The sequence below is a fragment of the Lycium ferocissimum genome, chromosome 3 (genome assembly GCF_029784015.1).
Source record: "Lycium ferocissimum isolate CSIRO_LF1 chromosome 3, AGI_CSIRO_Lferr_CH_V1, whole genome shotgun sequence".
NCBI classification, from domain to species: domain Eukaryota; kingdom Viridiplantae; phylum Streptophyta; class Magnoliopsida; order Solanales; family Solanaceae; genus Lycium; species Lycium ferocissimum.
The window spans coordinates 12,018,928-12,039,059 of NC_081344.1; the positions used below are offsets into that span (position 1 = coordinate 12,018,928).

The following is a 20,132-nucleotide window of genomic DNA, read 5'->3' on the forward strand; positions in this document are numbered from 1 at the left end:
CGTACGCTCGTTAGGGCGCATTCGTATCGGCTTATTGGTGAGCCCCATCTCATTCGGGGTTTAGTCAACTTTTGTTTTATGATTAGTTATGCATCTAAGGTATGTTGGGGGCACTTGTCCCACTAAGTATGTTTTCCGATCGGACTCGTGATAGAGGTTTCATAGACTAGACAAGTCGGCTTATGTTATGTCGACACGTTCGGAGTCGTATAGCTATTTTGGCTCATTCATGTTATTTCCGCACTTATGTTTAAACAAGTATTTTTATTAAGTATTATGACTTACTACGTTTTATAAAGGCTCATCATGCATTCACGTTATATTCCGCTCGTGTTATGCCTCATGATGATTCGGCGAAATATGTGGTTCGCTCGGTCACATACGAAGGCACCGTAGTGCCGTGTTTCGCCCGAGCCATGGTTCGGGCGTGACATATTGTGTAAACGGCCCAAAGATACTCTTAACATGATGTGATATTGTCCGCTTTGGGCCAAGCCCGCACGGTTTTCCCCAAAAGGCCTCACATCATTAAGAGTATCCAACTCCTTATAAGTAGCTCATTTTTCTTTTCAGCTACCAATGTGGTACTTTATTCGCACACCCAACAATCTCCCCCTCAAACTAAGTTCCACGCGGCTCATTATCATACCACGGGTCAGAGATTCAACATATCTGTGTGCCATCCACATTGTTAGAGTATTTACGGTCACCGAATCCCAAAGGCTGTGTATGTGTCTTCAAAGCTACGGGTAAAGGTCGTAAACCGCCTGCAGACGGCAAAGGCACCGAGCGGCCCCACGCCACACTCCGCCATCTTCATACTCGTCCCGCCAAACCATTGGCTCTGATACCAGTTGTTGGGCTAAACGGACCAAAGATACTCTTAACATGATGTGATATTGTCCGCTTTGGGCCAAGTCCGCACGGTTTTCTCCAAAAGGCCTCACATCATTAAGAGTATCCAACTCCTTATAAGTAGCTCCTTTTTCTTTTCAGCTACCAATGTGGTACTTTGTTCACACACCCAACAGTATTTACTGGGATTAATAAAAGAATAGCAAGTTAAAAGAAAATAAAGAAGTAGAGAATTGAAAGGAAGAGGCGCTCTTACCAGCAAAGTATAAGGGAAGGAAGCCGCATTTGAACTTGCGAAAAGCAAAGAGCAAAACAGCAAAGCAAACGTATTGAGTGGGAATCGAACTCCCAGCCTTCAGACTAAATATTTGGACCTTTGCCAGTGGCATCAAACTCTTTTGTACTCCGAGTGGCACGTCTAACACTTTTCTCTTTTCTTATACATATATATATACAAATACAAACAAAGTTTCAACCGAGGCATGCGGGTGCCGTGGCATCCCGAATCTTCTACATGGATCCGCCCCTAATCATACTCCATTTGTTTTAATTTATGTGAACCTATTACTATTTGGGGAGTGTTCGAGGTGATTCTTTGACCACGTTTTCTTTATATTTTTTCTAAATTATTTGAATTATAAATTATCATGAATTATACTCCATAGTACTTTTTATGTAGTTTCTAAATATATATATTTTATTTTTATAAACGTAAAAAATCTATATCAAAATTTATGATCAAAGTTATAAAATTTGACCCTCAGTATTCCAAAAAAGTTCACATAAATTGAAACGGTGGGCGTATTTGAATTCGAAGCTTTTCCTTTGTCTTTGGGAAAAAGGTGGTAAGGCACACGTGATTTATAACTGCCATCACATGTAGTTCCCTCAAAGGCAGATTATCTACATCTTGTGTGACATTCATGACGACATAGTATTAGATTTCAAGCCACATATCCCAAGAAAATTTCTACTCCAGCATCTGAATCGAAGCCAACCAAGATCTTTCATTGACTTTGCCGTTTCTTTTATCGCTTAACTTGTTTCTGCCTTTTCTTAAGCAAACACTTGACTCCTTTACAAGGCTTCATGGGAATGTGGTGATGTTCCGGCTGACTTTTATTTGAAGTTTGATATGACTAACGTAACTATGAATTAAATATTTTTTAAAAATTAGAATAGCTTAAATTATAGGCTAAACTAGCCACCCCATTAATTTATTTTTGAAAAATTGACATAAATAGCTGCTTACCAAAATAATAGCCAGTAAATGTATATTTTTTTTGTAAATTAGACGTATAATATACATTTTCGATACATAATGGTGTATGTTTGGCTAGCAAATATAATTATTTTTTACCGACCGATCCTTTTTAGAGAACCATCTTTTGTGCTACGCTCAAAAGGCCTAATTTGAACAACAAAGCCACCCAAGTTGGTATGTATTCGAGGAGTCCATTGCAATGGGCCGTGACTTCTTTTTAGAGAAATTGCATAAATAGCCTCTTCTCATAAAAATCGCCAATCCATGTTTATTTTTTTGTATATAATATAGTATAATATTACTTTACTTATATTACTATTATATATAAGAGGGAATGTGAGGACTTTTGTAGTCCTCACAATAATTTCCCAAATTTTTAAAAACTTTTTCATTAATTACTTTTATGTCCTAATTTTATTTATTTAAGTCAATTTTTTTGTTTTTTGTTTTTAAAGTCTACTTTTCAAAAGCCTATCGAGCGCGTGACTTTTGTAGTCCTTACAATAATTTTCAAATTTTTTTAAAACTTTTTAATTAATTACTTTTAGGTCCTAATCTTATTTATTTATGTCAATTTTTTTGTTTTTGTTTTTAAAGTCTACTTTTCAAAAGCTATCGAACCTCCTACCTCATTTTTCACGTTCTTTGATTTTCGATTGGTGCTCGATATCCGCATTTGAGCCCAATTAATCCCGATAATTCGCACCGCATCGCGCCTATTCGGGGGAGCGCTTCCTCCAAAGATTTTTTTTTCCATATCCATGTTCGAACCCCTAATCCCTAATTAAGAGGAGCGACTCCATCTCGCAATGTAAGTTAAATTATGTATTTGTCTTAAAAGTTCATTAACTATGTATAGGTTATTTATTTAGAACTAAATAACTTCAGAAAATTAGGATACATAAGTTATAATTTCATCAAAATGGAAGTTAAAATATTAAAGGAGTGGAATGAAAATTTTGCTTTTATATAACTACCCACTTGCGACTACAATGGGTATATGATTGTTGTTGTTGTTGTACGACATCTTAACACAAATTATATTTTTTAGTTAAAATATACTCTTTTATATCTTGAATAAGCCAAGACGCCTCACATAACTAGTATATATATATATCGGTAAATAAAGTAATTTCATTACCAAAAGTGAACTTTGTACAGCACAAGAAAAATAGAAAGATGGCTGATAGACATTCATCCCCACAGCCATTAAGCATAAACCAAACAAAAACAACACAGACCTCAGTAGCCAACTAATCCATCTGATCAGGGTAGCAATTATTTTTGATACATCATAGTGTGTGTATATATATATATATATTTTTTTTGTTCGTATATTTGACAAATATATATAACGGATGGCTCGTTCAAGACGTTGAATAACATTTTGGAAAAACACCATCATGAGAAAGTGTAAAATATAAACCAAGAACTTGGTTTATGCAGTGCTATCTTAATGTACAAACACACACGCGCGCTAAATTGTTAAGGACAGTTAGATCGTTTTATATGGGCCATCAACAAATCAAAAGGTGTCACTACCACCTTCAAATCCTTTCAAAAATGTTGACCTAAAAGCTGATTTATCAAAGGCTTCCATTTATATAGTGTTCTTCAATAATTCAAATTCTATTCATCCAAAAAATTTAGCTACTCATGACTCTTTTATTTGTACATTTCGTATCCTTCATATCATAGCGTCCCGTTTCATCAACAACCATATTCCACATATAGTAACAAATTCCATGAAATTCAGAAAACTGCGAGTAGATATGGTAAAGAAGAAACAAAGGAGTCGAAAATGTTAATAATTGAGAGTGCATACACAAAAGTACGACATCCGTGGAGGATCAAAAGCAATTCAACAGAAAGTAGAACAGTTTTCGAGCTGTGGAAGCACTACTCTGCAAGAAAATTAGTCATATTTCCGAGGAAGAAATTGGTTCAAAAACATATGTACAATGATCGTTCAAGTACTTAAATACCAAATTCTCATATTTGTTTCTGGTGCTATAAGGGCTACATACAATATAGCAATAATAACCATATAAAAAAGCCATTGAAACCAATTATTAACCACAGTTACCAGCCGTTCGAACTGGATGGTTTCTGTTACAGCATCAGCATGGAAAAGTACTGCTCAAACTCTTTGTCAATGGTTAGATTGTTGGGACTTGGTTGCGAATCTGCATCAAAAGATAAATATGTATCATCTAAGTAAACCTTACCTCATTTCTAAGACAAATAAGCACGTTGTCTATGCAAACAAACGTAGACAGACTAGAGGCATGCAACTGGGCACACAGTTTTCAGAGGCGGAACTAGGACTTTGAGTTTATGGATTTTGGAATATAGAAAAGGCAACTTACTGAGTTCTGGATAACTTTTTAGTTCCGACACAAGAAAAAATATTTTTCCTACACCCCTTTCTTGTGTCGAAGACTAGGAAGACAAATAATCCCTCATAGAGGCATTTATCCCCGCCTCCTTATGTCATTATTTATACATGTCGAATCTGTAAGCAGCATGGTAGCTCCTCCCCTGACATGTGATCGGCGACTATGAAAGGTGAAAATGATGAGATAACTAGAACATGGACAGTTCAAAGACCAAATATTTAAGAACCTCTTATCTGCCTCACAACAATCATGAGAAAGAAGTGGAAAAGGAAAGTGGAAACTAAGTTATACCTTGGTTAACAGTCCATCTTCCAGATGAAAGAACATAATTGTTTGGATTCACATTGGAGTATAGCAAATTTTCAATTTCCTTTTCTGTTGACAGCTCAACGCCCTCATGTTTCCTGCATTCTGCGCTAGTGCAATCCTCATGATTTCCAAATTCCAGCAAGTGCTCCTCATAATCCATTGATGGTGGTTGCTCCGGCCTATTAGGCGTTAATTTTGTTACTGATCTGCTCTCCAAAGAATAAAGGGCCTTTCTGGACCAGTTGCCGCCCAAATTAAAAGATGAAGTTGAAGCCTGATCGGACGAACATGATTTCAGACAAGCAGGATCAATTTTTGACGTGACAGAGTCAGTATCTCCAGAAAAGCTATTGCTTCCATTCTCAGATTCTAGTTCCGAATCATCATCTTGGCCCCTTGCATCATTTTCTACTATAATCATGCATGCCAAAGACTCTTTAGCCTCTGTGCCAGTAGGTGAAGAACTGCATTCAGCATAGCTCTGATATGAGCACATATGCTTCGGTAGAGGCATTCCCAATTGTTCAGCTTGAAACTTTCTTTTCTTGTTAAAGTAAGCAAGGCTGGTAGGCAGTACCTTGCTCATATCATCACTGGTACAAGAAATAATCCAGTATGAGAGTGTGACACTGAAGCATATGCTAACCACTTGTTTAGTTCCTCTTTTATAACACTGAAGCATATGCTAACCACTTGTTCTAAAATTAGGTAGAAAATTTACATCAGCAACTACCAATCATATCATAATAGTTATCTTCAAGCAATTGATGAGGAAAAGGGGAATTCTACTAACAAACTAAGTGGAAGTTTATCGACACAGGCTGAAACAAAGTTTCGGGAGAGATTATACACAGTCCTATCGCAATGTCAATAACTGCACTTTCTTGTTCTTCTCTGTATCATTGAATATACTCTATTCGAACTCAAAGAGTTCAAAAAGGAAACATCCAGGCTAATGTTGGTAGACTTTGTTTCTCACATTAAGACTGGAAGAGAAGGAAGGTCATGATATTTTTATGAACTTTTGTTTCTCACTTTTTCTTTTTCCTTATTGGTACAAGTTTGCTTCAGTCTCTATTATCCTAGTGTATTCGGTATTTGAGGCACTAAAGATGCGAAAGCATGCTTAGCTGATTCTAGCAGATTGTAATTTTGTCTCAGTCACACTTAAAAAGCATTTATTTCATCAGTGGAATTGAGTTATCTTGGTAAGTCTCTTGCTAATAGTTTTTTGATCAAGAAGTCTCTTGCTAATAGTTGCTCTCCTTTCTTCTCCTTATGAGATGCACATCTGACACTGAAGTAATACCATGGAATGCTTCATAAAGTACTGATAACCTGGAACCAAACTCCCTCCCCCATTAATAGAGGTCTCGCATTCAAGCACCTAGGAATGGATAAATTCCTAGTTGGGAGCGCTTCTCCCTTAAATGATCCATACACAGCGCAAATTTGTACTAGTCGGGCAAATGGACTATGGATGTCAGATCCAACAACAACAACATACCCATTGTAATCACACAAGTGGGGTCTAGGGAGGTTGATGTGTACGCAGCCTTACCCCTACCTTTGTATGGACGCGGATGGTTAAAACTAAAAAAAAAAAAAAAAAAAAAGAAGAAGAAGAAGAAGAAGAAGAGGATACCTGGATCAAACAACATAACTTACCGAAGTATATCACTATAACATTTGACAATACAAGCTAGCTAGGTGATACAGTGGAACTGAATTCCTCCAATTCACAAACAGGACATACCCAGTTCTAAATACTTAGCATGAAAATCACTCCTATTGTTGTGCACTGAATATAAGGGTTTTCCAAATGCTTCTAATAACTGATAACTGATAACTAAGGCGAAAGTCAGAAGGTAAAATGCAGATCCAACCAACAAAAAGATAAAAAACAAATATTTAGTAGTAGTAGTAGTTAAGATTGATGATCCATTCTTTTCCAGCTAACCTTACTACCTTTTATAGTACTTGTTTAAAAAAAGAAAACAACTGCAACAAGCTCCAAAGAAATGATTAAAAAAAAAAAAAAAGGAGATCTATCAAGAAAAAGTTGTACAGCTACTAGTTAAACTACCTTGATTAAACAAAATGAAACAAACTTTACTAAAACTACCTTGATTAAACAAAATGAAACAAACTTTACTAAAACCAAAGTATAGCAGTGAACTAAACCTGTTGATGTCAGTACAGATATGCATATCTTGGTCCTCCATATTTTGCAGGTTGAAACAAGACGAGACGAGACGAGAAAAATAAAGGAATATTACATGTAGAGATTATTATGAACCTCTCAAGGAATGGAGAAAGTTAGATGGGGTGAAGTTGACACTACCGACGACTATAATATGATAAAGTAGGACAATAATTATTATCCACTATACCTGCATTAAATTATGTAATGCATGAACTTAAACGTTATATGCTCCTTTCCATTCAATTTATTTATCGGATTTTGACTTAACACGAAATTTAGTAACTTTTTTTTTTAAATTTGTGGTATTAAATTAAAGATATACGTATGTTAAACATGTCATGTGGATAATTTAAATTAAATAAAGATAAAAAGTAAGACAAATAAATTAAAATAGTTAAATTAAGACAAATAAATTAAAACAGTTAAATTATCATTTAAATATACGTGATTTATGTGTGAATTTTACATTATTTTATGTATATAAATTATATAGTATATCCGTATATAAACATCTCTATAATTCTTTTTCAATTACTGCAATGTGTTATGGTTTATCTGGATGGCGCCGCAGTACAGTTATCTTTCTGGTACCAAATTAATGGTATAATAACACCACTCGAGTTTGAGGCACGTGCATCTCATCAGTACTTTCTACCCTCATTTCTTTTCCATCTAAAAGAGGTTTTATTGTAGTAAAAACATGTGAAGAAAATTTGATTGGGTGATGTGCTTATTCTCACTTTCTTTTCTCCAGATGCAGCAGCGTATATGAGATTTTTTGTAAGCGGTATCAATATTTATAAAAGCTATAATAAAAATACTAATATCACATTTGCAGAAGATAGCCTTAACCCATTGGTTAAGTTCTATTTTAGGATCGTGGTTTAGATACAACATAACTTCAATTTTAGTCACATAAGTCATATTTGTCAAAAATACGCTAAGATTGAGGTTTGAACTTGCAACTTCAGACAAAAAACCACGCATCGAACCAACTCTCCGAGCAAATCTCAATGTTAAGGGGTGCCATTTTCTTTCTATATATTTATACACTATATATATATATATATATATATATATATATATATATATATATATATATATATATATCTTTTAACCCCCCTCGGGTCAATATGGGTCCGCCCCTGTTTAGATGGATGGTGTTTTGGTAAAAATAAAATCTTACAATCTTTAAATGCATGGAAACATTAATTCACACTCAAACGTAACAAATGTTAATTTTATTTTAAGGTTGAGTACAACACCTTAAACTTATCAGTAAATTTTATTTAGGCATTCGAACGGTTTGTTCCAATCGAGCACATAATAAAGTGTTCATATTAAATATTTTTTTTCAAACCCTACTTGTGAGATTACACTGAATATAAATTATATATATTAGATACTTTTAATTCAAATTTTAGAAGAAAAAAATTCACATATCCTCAAAGGTCAATTATATGTAGATAGATTAACAATTTAAAATATTTACTGCCTCCTTGCTCATTTTGATTGTATACTTTTGTCGCATTCTTCCGGATAAAAAAATGGAGAATAGAAAAAGGCCAAAAGATGCGCGCGTGTCCGCACAGTGAAATAGTGGGTGTCGGCAATTTGCTTGACAGCTGACTAGGCAAGGAGCATGGACTCCACGAGGGATTCTGCCAGATGGCTCCCTTATCCTTTGTCATTATCTAATGTGCATTTTTATTTTTCACTTTTTTTTTAGAATGGTAACGTTGACATTTTTAATTTTCACTTGACGTTTGGTTACGTATTTTCGGAGATCAATTAATTTGGATTTGCACAAGACCTCTAGAAGTTAAAGAGAAAGATTTCTTATTCAAAACGATTTTAATTTTTAGATTTGAATTCAAAACCTTTAATTAAGGATGAACGAGTGTTAATAATTTCAATCTGACTAACTTAAATTCGCGTAGAAATTTTTTAATTTAAGATTAAAGGGTTTCGTCAAAGACTTCTTTAATCTAAAGATTTGAACTTGAACCACTAACAATCCCAACACACCTTTTGGCAATAATAAGTAGCATATTCACCATTAGGGTTCCCCCGAGTTTGGCGCAATTTTCATAATATGTGAGTAACCAATTATCAACTTTCTTGGCTTCAGCTTCGTAAGCATATGCATATGATTCTGCTCAACAATGGTTTGCACGCAGGTTAGGCAACAAACAGAGAGAATAGATAATTTAAACATATCACTGAAGGATGGTATATGATTATTAAAAACTCTCCACTCTTAATTACATTTCTCAAGTTCGAACTGTAGGGACCAAAAACCTTTCAGCAGTTAGCGATTTATCCCCAAGTTCCGACCCGGCATGAATCCGAAATGGTCGAGATATTAATTCGAATAATAGATGATTAAGAAAAGTTTTAAAGAACTTCCACCCCCAAACAAGTCCTGCCAAGAAAAAAACTTTGATTTACCGTTTACCAAAGTTGCTATGATTAAATTCAAGAAAAGGGGTCCACCAAAAGCTTGTCTACATTACCAATTATGCGGGATAAGACAGAATTTGGCACATGGTTATAGCTGTTTGAGCTACATGCGAATGATTTACTGTAACTTAAGCAGATTTCTTTTTTACATGGTGTATGCAAGCTTTATAACCCAACTATGAACAATGGGAACTATCATCTCTTCTATTGACAGCCGCTTCAATATCTCTCATTACCTTTGCGTCGTGTCTTGGCAGATGGAGGACAGGAAGTCTCTAAACAAAGGTTGAAAATCGCCTCCATATTGTTAATCTTGGCAGACAGCGAGCAGACCATGTTGTTAGTCTTTGCTATTCCTAAGGCAGAGTCTGACTTCCTCTGCTTCTTTGGCAACTAAAACCTTGAATCTTGTCACAGGATGTTTCAGTATCATGTTCATCTTGAGGTCGAGGAGCCGTCAAAATGGTGTCCGATAGCGAAGGCCAGAACCTATATGTCTTGTTGTGGGGCACCCCCAGCAAAATACATTTGGGCCTAGAACCTGCATTCCCAGGGAAAACCAGTTCCCGTGATTAATCTAAAGAAGTCGGGAAATCAAGGCGATGCTGTCTTTCTATTAATTAAAAATAAGAACGGCGCTAGCATGAAAAAGAAATTACGGATAAAGAGGAGTAATCTCTTACTGATATCAGATTCTCATATGCACCAAGATCATACGGATGTGAATATACATGACCTCCCTTTTCAGCCAGCCACATAGCTCTAACACCTTCTTGGTACTATTAGGCACTAATCAGTTATAACTTCAAAACTTAACCCACCACTTAAAAGAATTGAATAAAGTTGCATATTGAGGTTGACAGACCTCAATGGTTGTCTTGTTTTGCAATATCAGGTGCACATGCCAACCCAGAAAAACACAAAGCGCCAAGCTTAGTGGGACCAGTAGAAGCCCTGAAATAATCTGCTTATAGGAATAACGTCTGAGCAAATGGATGAACGAAACAGTACTAAGAACAAAACTAGTTCATGAGAAATTACATATACAGTTCTGTAAGAACCTTCACTTTGCTGGTCGTCCTTTGGAGCATCAATAGTTATGCTACCAACAAGCAGAACCTGAAGAAACAAAATTAGAAAGTGTTAGAAGGGGTGCGAGCAAGGCAAAGATGTCTAAATCTTTTATATATTGATTAACCAAATTTCATCACAAGCACCAAGTCAGAATATAAGTAAAAAGGAAGAAAGGATACATTCAGGAAAAAATAGATTACACTCATAGCATACCAAGATCATATACAGTCTCCGAAAGGCGTCAAAATGTTAAACTTCTTACCAGGGAATATATGCAGGCAATAACAGCATATAAAACGAAGATGAAGAAGATCTTGTAGTTTGCATGGCCCACACAATTATTCATCCACACGCAATGATGATCCTTACATTCAAGAGGCAAAACATTTAGTACATTATCCAGGATATCAAGAAATAACATAGAAGAAAACATACAGGCATACCATTCGCAGAACACATCTATTACATACACGGCAATGATGGGCACGTGGAGGCTTATAAAGGGAACACTTCTGGCAGTACCTCAAATCCCCACCCTGCAAAATAATTCAACAAAAAGAAATCACTTCCAACAACTTCAAATTCAATTTTGCAATATTACTTCAGAGCCTTTTGATGAAGGGGAGCCTTGGTGTAACTGGTAAAGTTGCTGCCATGTGATTAGGAGGTCACGGGTTCGAGCCGTGGAAACAGCCTCTTGCAGAAATGCAAGGTAAGGCTGCGTACAATAGACCCTTGTGGTCCAGCCCTTCCCCGGAACCCGCGCATAGCAGGAGCTTAGTGCACTGGGCTGCCTTTTTTTTTTTTTTTTTTTTTTTTTTACTTCAGAGCCTTTTGATGAGGAGCTTATTGCAAAGAAAAAATTCAAGCAGAATCAGAATTATACAACAACAACAAGCCCAGTAGAATCCCACCATGTGGGGTCTGGGGAGGGTAGAGTGTACGCAGACCTAACCCCCACCTTGAAAAGTAGGACGGCTATTTCCGAAAGACCCTCAGCTCAAGAGAGGAAAACAAGACAAAAAGTCAGATAGGACCAAGCATATCAAAAACAATATGATAACGAGGAATAACAAAAGCGAGAAAGTCGTGGTAGAAAGGAGCATTAACTACCATAGATAAATAAGATAATCAAAGTACAAAGGCCCAACAAATATAAGCAGAAATCAAATGGCAATAAACGAATGAGCAAAACTACAACTACTATGGTGAAAGGATAAGCAACCTTGCCTTCTATCCTATTCTGAGTCCTCCACAACCTCCTATCTAAGGTCATATCCTTGGTAAGCTGAAACTGTGTCATATCCTGTCTAATCACCTCTCCCCAATACTTCTTTGGCCTCCCTCTACTTCTCCTGAAACCGTCCATAGCCAACCTCTCACACCTCCGCACTGGAGCCTCTGTGCCTCTCCTCTTCACATGCCCAAACTATCTCAGCCGCGCTTCCCGCATCTTGTCCTCCACCGATGCCACTCCCACCTTGTCCCGGATATCTTCATTCCTAATTCTATCCCTCCTAGTGTGCCCACACATCCATCGCAAAGATTCGCATTTCCGCGACTTTCATCTTCTGAACATGAAAGTTCTAGACTGGCAGAATCAGTATTATCTAATATAATATTTAATTAGCAATGAACTTCGAACATACAAAAATGATTAAAGTCTCTTCCAATAATATTATTGACAAGGGATGTTAAAAATTTCGTTTACCAGATGTTAGTGGAGGAAGGTAGTAGGAAAGATGAGGTTCTGAAAGCTTCAGTCCAAATGGAAGACTATTAATGAGAAACTATAATCTATTAGTGCATCAATTAATCACTTTTCTAACATCGTGCTGTCAAAGATGATTTTCAATTATATACTAAAATTGTCAAGTGCATCTTGAATTATGTGCAAAATCATATGTATCAGATTATTGTTCAGGCTTAAACTGGGACTACTCTCTACTCTCCTTATGTTTAAATGCTGTTGGAGAGCGAGAAAACTTAGCAGCTTCAAGAGATATAAAAAAAGAAAGTCCTAAGGACTGCAACCTTTATGCTTAATAGAGAAGTAGTAGGGCCTTTAGAGGTATTGAAAAGCGAATGTGGGAGATGAACAGTCATCATTTGTCAATAGTAGATTTTTGTATTAAAGAGAAAAAAAAAAAAAAAAAAAAAAAAAAACACCCCTCCCACACTATATATAGGGAATTTTGGTGGGCATATCCTTGGTGCTTCTACTGACATATAATTAAAGGCAAAAAGAAAATAGGAAACAGCAATAACAACAAATTTTAGCTTTCGACCATCTCAAAATAATTGGTGTATCTTTAGGAAACAATAATTCTTTACAATTTACACACCATGTCACATAAATTACCTTTGAAACTAAGTTAGCTACTTTTTTTTTTTTTTTTGAGATATAGAACTAAGTTAGATACTTTCTTCAATGAGATATAAAGCAAACAGATCTTCTTTTTTGGCAAGGTAAAAAAATTTATTAACAACTGGGGAAACCTCGTATACAAGCCATATACTAAAAGGAAGAACCTACACCAAAATATGGTTCTCAATCCGTTTGACACAACTTGCCTGCCAGTTGAATCAGTTACAAGTAAAAATGATTGACAGGTAAATGTCGTTCCTGGTTCAGTAATCCTCAATATGTTGGAAGACTCTCTCAACCTTAAGTTTGGCACTAAGAGAGAAACTAGTACATGATAAAGCCAAAACCAGATAAAACAATTTATGGCTTTCGATGGGGAGGGAATAGTGAGGCATTCTGGTATCATTTTTATAAAGCGAATCGACAACATTAGCAGGCCGGGCAAGTAGTTATAAAGGTTCATCAATAAGGTCAGTAAGGAGGATAGACTGTGCAGATCTATCATAGAAATGAGTAATGGAGTGGAAGATGGTCAATGCAAGTCAGACTTGTGGCAAATTCTAAGGGGTTGAGTTTGTGGAAACGAACGGGGGCTTTGAAGAAACATCAGATAAAAAAGTTGGTGACTGTAGAAGAATCAAATTCTGGTACGTTGAAAGATATCTTTCTAAGCAATTTAGATGTGCTTTTGCCAGAGTTAGTAATTAAGCAGAATGGGACCCCTCCCCCTTTTTCCTGGGATGAAGATTGAGCAGAGAACCTTCAGAACAAGGGCATACTTGGAATGAAGAGAAATTGTAATACCTAGGAATTGGCACAAGTACTTCGCTTAATGATAGAAGGGTATGATTTTTGCGGCCAGATTACAGGCTCTACTTATGAGTAGGGGAGAAAAGAGGTTATGTCACTGCTAAGCGCTTGTTTGGATGGGCTTAAAAAAAGCAGCTTATAAGCCCCCCAAAAAAAAAAGTTGGGGTAGCCTAATTTTTTTTTTTTTTTTTTTTTTGGGTATAAGCTGTTTTCAGCTTATAAGCTGCTTTAGATAAGCTAAGCCAAATAGGCCCAATTATTTTTTTGGGCTTATTTTAAGCACAAAATGGCTTTAAGCTGGCCAGCCAAGCACTCAAAAAGCTTTTTTCAGCAACTTATAAGCCAATCCAAACGGGCTCTAAGTCTCTCTACTCATTATAGTTGTCAAAAGGTGGGGGATAAGAAGCACTTTCCACAGAAAGTAAAAGCACCTTAACATTGTCCTTCCACTGGTGGTACATGCCACACTTCAAGATGATCTCCAAAAAGGGAAGGGAGGAGGGGGTGTTGGGTAATGGGTGACTTCTCCGTGAAACTGAAAACATCTTTTTGCCTGATCAAGTAATAAAGGAGGTTTGGAACATTTTTTCCCTTTTCGGATGGATTGGGTTTTCTTGATATGAACTACGAAATGCTTACCTAAAGAGGTAAAGACTTTAAAGAAGAAAATTTTGGGACAGAGCTTCCTGTAGATCACAGTAACACCGGAGCGAAAGAAAAAGAAGGTTCTTCAGCTTAAGGCTCAGTGGTAGAATAACTTGTTTTTTGGTGTAATTAAAATTAAATGACTTTGAAAACCATAAAGGATATTATCACTTCAGAGACGTAATTTGTACAGTTTATGTAGCACAACTTTGGTACATTTTGGTTATGTTTGAAGTAAACGTTTTACATTAATCTGCCCAAAATCAGAGCACATTTAAAGGGGGTTCCAACACCCAAAATCCAGAAGTACAAAAGAATAACCCCCAGCACTTCTTTTCCGGCTCACAGAGGGACGAAAACCACTGTATAAAATAAGCAAATATTGAAGTATCAACTGTCTGCCAGTTCGCCTTCTCTAATCATGACAAGTTTTATCTCTGACCTTTGCCCATAATCAAGCATTACAAGAGCAAGTATCTGAAAGGAGATTTCCGGTAATTGACTTTATCAAGTATGACACAAGCATCCAACAGAAAATTTTTAAGGCAACAGTAAATTCATGATCTTCAGAGTTTTGCTTGAATTCTCAATTGTCATGCTACTCTCCGGAACATATGTGGTATTATAAACTCCAGACGGTCATATCATTATAATAGCCTAGTTAAACTTACTTCCCGTATCTGCTACAAATGTTAATGCCATATTTTGTAAATGGTGTACCCCGTAAATAAAACCAAAATCTCTGTTTCTGCAAGTGCACAAGCCACAATTTGATGCTCATTATATGTGGTATTAACTAGTTCACATACTCTAGTGTTTACATCCTATAATGTAAAGGATCACGTTCCCAATATTGGACATAATACTATGAGAAAAAAACAGAACAAAAAAGACACGGAAACAGTAAGCATAAACTTAATATTCTTGAACAAAAGGAATTTTTACTTGTTTTTGAAATTCTTGTTACTCGACCAACATTTTCTTGGTTCTATCCAAGCATTTGGAATTGCTAATAAATGACAAAAAAGATCAATCGAAACAGCAACAACATACCCAGTGTAATCCCACAAGTGGGGTCTGGGGAGGGCTTAATGTACGCAAACCTTGTCCCTACCTTTGAAAAAAGATCAATCGCAATCTATCTCGAAAATACAACCTATTCTCGCTTAGGGTGCGAGAGGTTCCTAGTATATTTCTCGGAATGCCCCAATTATAAGCAACGCCTTTACTTGATTTAAAAAAAAAAAAAAAAAAAAACGAATACATTTCCCTTCTCCTCCACTGTATGACAACCTATATTAAGAAAAATTACTATGCGTCAATCGTCAAACTAGTATGGCTCAGCTTTATGATCCTCTATATCCACTCCACTCTATTTTAAACTAGTCGAATTCCTTACAAAATACTAGGTGATTTCTTGCCATCTGTCCGGGTCTTGATGGACAAAGTTACCTCATACTTGTTGGTGTGAGGTGGCAAGTACCCCGTGAAATTAATCGAGGTGACTTGTATGCTGCACCAGAATCAAGATATACAGGCATACATACAAAAATGCAAGTAGAATAAACGCACATATACATAAACTAAAGTAAAATAGGAAAAGGAAAACGAACAAAACCTTTCGTTTGATCTCTTGAACCGTATTCTCCGGGTCTTCAACATCGGGTACAAAGGATTTAGGAACCCGACCCGGATCAGTGTAGATAGCAAGTGCATAATTGTAAATGCAGAAGAGAGCGATAACGGAAAACAAGACGGCGTTAAGCACACCGTTAGACGACCAAAGTCCTAACCACTGATCAATGAATACAAATACAGTTGACAAGTATATGTATGCAATTGCGGAAGCGACGACTGTCACGTGGAAGGAGAATCTGCAGCCACGTGTCGCTTTCATCTCCCAATTTTCACTTGCCGGAGAGTGGTGGCTGGGAAATGGGAATTTACGGGTTGGATCCAGGCAAAGTTGGAGCGGTGTTTTGGTTAGTCTTTAGTTTCAACCTTTTTCACCCACCAAAATAACTAGTACTTATATTTAACTTCCAAAACAGTGTACTCCCTCCCCCGACCCAATTTATTTATACGATGGTAATTTGACTGAGCATGAAGTTTAAAAAATAAAAGGAGTTTTTTTAAATCAGGTGGTCTAAAAAGAGTAAAAAATATTTGTGTGATATATATAGATCATCTCGTTAAGCGTAAAAGATAGATTTCAAAATTAAATTGTTATCACATAAGTAAATGTGTCATTAGTTGGGACTGATTAAAAATGAAAGTGTGTCATATATATTGGGTGAGAGGGAGTATATAATTGTACCACCAAAAAACACACACATTTTTCCTTCTTTGAGCAATTAATTAAAGTGATGAGTTATTGTAGATGGGGTTTGGCTCTGCTCCATTAGTGTTAAAATGCTTAGCATTTATGGATGGATGACACGTGAACTTATAAACATTAAAGATTGAGATTGTTTTCTAGATTATTTTCTATTTTTAGGTGTATTCTTTATTAATGGTAATTGAACACTAGAATCAAATTCAAAAAGAAGAAACAATTATTACACTAAGTAAATAAATATTTATTATTTCGTTGGGGTGGTCTTTAATTTAATTGCAAATCGGTGGTATTTAACTTTTGCCTCTTTTGCCTTTAGCAAAACTGCATTAAGGTAGAATTTGCAAAGGAAGGACAAAGTTAAAGACCATCGATTTGAAAAAACTTAAAAAACCATCAATTGAAGAAAAAATTAAAAGACCACCCCAAATGAAGGGCAATCCGCGCAAAATTAAAAAAAAAAAAAAAAAGTAAGTATATTTTATGAGTAGAAAGTAAAATCCACTTAGAAATCACTTTTTCAAACTTATTCCCAACGCTACTTTTTTTTAGGTTACAATGTAAGTTAATTGATGGATCTTGTTTTAATTAGAATAGCCATGTTGGATTCCTAGAAGCTCGGATTTAGGCTCATGTCAAATAGCCATGTTTGATTCCGACAAGCTTGGATTTAGGCTCATTCGTTGTTGTTGTAAAACGTGACAACGGACAAATTATAATCCAACCAATTCAAAGTTTGCTTGAATGTACAATTGAATTGAATTATGTAAAATTGACGTAAATAATGGAGCATAACACAGCACTCCAAGCCAAAACTATTTTTTTTTAATTCATTTGTTTTATCACTCAAAATTTGTCTTATTGCCAAAAAAGTAAATTAGGAGAAATCTCATTCGATCCATCTGTAACAAATTATATATATGTACTGTTATTATACTGATGGGGTCCTTTCTTCTATGATTTGTATCTCATTAGCCTAAAGACATACTAGCATTTTAACGACAATTATTGAGTCGAACTTGGAGATTTTCAAATATTGCTCCTTGGGGTTTCAAGCATATAAAAAGGTTTACACTCAGACTATATATATTCTGATAATGTTGTACTCGAACTATTTCACAAAACCTTATTAAGATTGATATGTTTATATCTTGAATCTTTGGTAAAACAATTATACAAAGGCCATGGAAATCCATAGGAATTGTACGCATGAAATATTGGATCCTCCCCCTTTTTAAAGGTTTTAGAAATGATGGTCTTAGAATCTGCATTTAACCATTTTTTTGTGAACTAAACTTTTGCGTTGGGCCAAATACATTGACTGTTTTTCAAACTTGCCATAAAATTTCTTTAGATGTCTTTTCTATTTGCATGACCTATTAACCCCGTGTGTATGCTTAAACCATGCCTATTAGGCACACACTAATCCCTGTTGTCATGGTACTATTAATGTCTCACACATAAGTTTGTTAAATCAGTGTATCTTCATCAATGGAGGTTAATCAAAGCAGTGGAATTGAGAGAAAAATAGAAGAGGAAAAAATCTTCTCATTCAGTCATGAAATGAAAATGAAAGCTCACCTTACAATGTGATAACTAACCCCTACTTATACACCACTAATAGATATTTGACTAGTCTAACAAACTCTCAACAATAATACAGAAATTTACACTTTAGTCCCTAGCTACTTAATTCCTTGCAACTAACTCCACTAGCTTGTACACTTCTACACCCTCCCTCAAGCTGATGGTTGAAATAGATTCTTCAACCCCAGCTTGAAGATTAAGTAGTCATGTTGTATTCTGCCCAGACTCTTAGTTAGGACATCTGCGAGTTGCCCTTGTGTAGCCAAATGATGAGTTTTAATCAGTCCCAACATAATCTTCTCCCTGACAAAGTGACAATCAATGTCAATATGCTTTGTCCTCTCATGGAATATGGGATTGGCTGCAATCTGAGTTGCAGCCTTACTATCACAAAACAGACTCACAGGTATATGAACATCAATCCCCAGCTCTTTATACGATCCAACAAGCCAAGTCAACCCCACATGATTGAGGCCATACTTCGAATTACGCCTCAGATGAGCTTAGCAGCAATTGGTGTTCTTGGACTTCCAGGATACCAAAGCATTACCAAATCTCACCAAATAACCTGTTACAGACCTCCTTGTTTGCAAGCATCCTGCCCAGTCTGAGTCACAGTATGCTTCAAGTTTTCCAGACCCTTCAGATGGCATAAGTAATCCCAATCCTAGAGCATTCTTTATGTATCTCACCATTTTAACATCAGCATCCCAATGTGATTGTTTAGGTTTGTGCATAAATTGACTAAGTGTCTGTACTGCAAAAGATATATCAATCCTAGTCATTGTGAGGTAGAGTAATCTCCCTACAAGCCTTTGATATTTTCCTGGATCTGTTAGCAGCTTGTCTTCCTCTCTAGTAGTCGCTTCACCAGATTCCCTTTCCGTCTCTTCCATACACAGATCAAACTCAACAGAGGTCAACTTGATGTTTGCCTCCAAGGGGTACCCGGCGAGTTTGGAACCTCAAGTCTACAGCTCGGAGATCGACTCTAAAGCATATTTTCTACGGTTCAATACTATTCCTTTTCGACCTTTTTAACTTCTATGCCTAGAAAGAACTTGAGCTCTCCCAAATCTTTCATCTTGAATTTCATTTTCAAATCATTCCTTGTCTTCTGTATATAGTGTAATAAGCTTCCAGTCACAATTAAGTCATCCACATACACTAGCACCACAACTAGTTCAGTACTAAACTTACGTGAATAAGGAGTAATCAAAATGACTTTGTGCAAAGCCAAGCTGAAGCAAAGCATCAGTCAATTTCTTGTTCCATTGCCTGGGGGGCTTGCTTTAAGCCATAAAGTGACTTATGAAGTTTGCAAGCCTTTCTTCCTGACCCTCCCTGGATTGCATACCCCTGAGGGATGGCCATATATACTTCCTCTAACAGATCACCATTCAAAAATGCATTGTGGACATCCATTTGAAACAAAGGCCAGTGTTGAACAACAGCTACAACTATCACAGATCTCACAGTCACCATCTTAGCCACAGGAGAGAAGGTTTCAGAAAAATCTAAACCCTCTCTTTGACTATAACCTTTTGCCACAAGTCTGGCCTTATATCTCTACACCTTGTCATCAACTGTGTATTTTACTCTGAATACCCATTTGCAGCCAATGGTATTCTTGTCAGGAGGAAGATCAACTACTGACCAAGTGCAATTGTCTTCTAAAGCAGCAATTTCAGATTTCATAGCATCAAGCCATTCTGGAATTTGAGCAGCCTCAAAATAAGATTGAGGCTCAATAATAGCAGAGTAAGAGGCCAAAGCCAAACTATAGGGAGGAGAGATATAAGCATAGCTCAGGTAAT

The 20,132-nt window shown here is 36.3% G+C and overlaps 2 protein-coding genes across 6 annotated transcripts; both read right to left on the reverse strand.

Annotated features, from left to right (window-relative positions):
• Positions 1–4,022: 4,022 nt before the first annotated feature.
• LOC132049739 (protein FAR-RED-ELONGATED HYPOCOTYL 1-LIKE) lies at positions 4,023–7,197 on the reverse strand. Its single transcript, XM_059440656.1, has 3 exons — positions 7,012–7,197; positions 4,810–5,420; positions 4,023–4,305 (listed from the first exon to the last, which is right to left on the reverse strand). The coding sequence occupies exons 1-3, from the start codon at positions 7,050–7,052 to the stop codon at positions 4,232–4,234; spliced, it is 726 nt and encodes a 241-aa protein (XP_059296639.1). The 5' UTR covers positions 7,053–7,197; the 3' UTR covers positions 4,023–4,231.
• Positions 7,198–9,474: 2,277 nt separating this feature from the next.
• On the reverse strand, positions 9,475–16,405 carry LOC132049740 (probable protein S-acyltransferase 16). 5 transcript variants are annotated; one of them, XM_059440661.1, is made up of 7 exons: positions 16,012–16,405; positions 11,014–11,106; positions 10,833–10,934; positions 10,558–10,615; positions 10,362–10,450; positions 10,180–10,265; positions 9,475–10,037 (listed from the first exon to the last, which is right to left on the reverse strand). In XM_059440661.1, the coding sequence occupies exons 1-6, from the start codon at positions 16,288–16,290 to the stop codon at positions 10,185–10,187; spliced, it is 702 nt and encodes a 233-aa protein (XP_059296644.1). In that variant the 5' UTR covers positions 16,291–16,405; the 3' UTR covers positions 9,475–10,037; positions 10,180–10,184. The 5 variants fall into 5 exon arrangements, 4 of the variants coding, with proteins under 4 accessions (XP_059296644.1, XP_059296642.1, XP_059296641.1 ...); XM_059440659.1 differs by having other exon boundaries at positions 10,362–10,460; positions 10,538–10,615; positions 16,012–16,404; XM_059440658.1 differs by having other exon boundaries at positions 10,180–10,275; positions 16,012–16,403.
• Between the last annotated feature and the right edge of the window lie 3,727 nt (positions 16,406–20,132).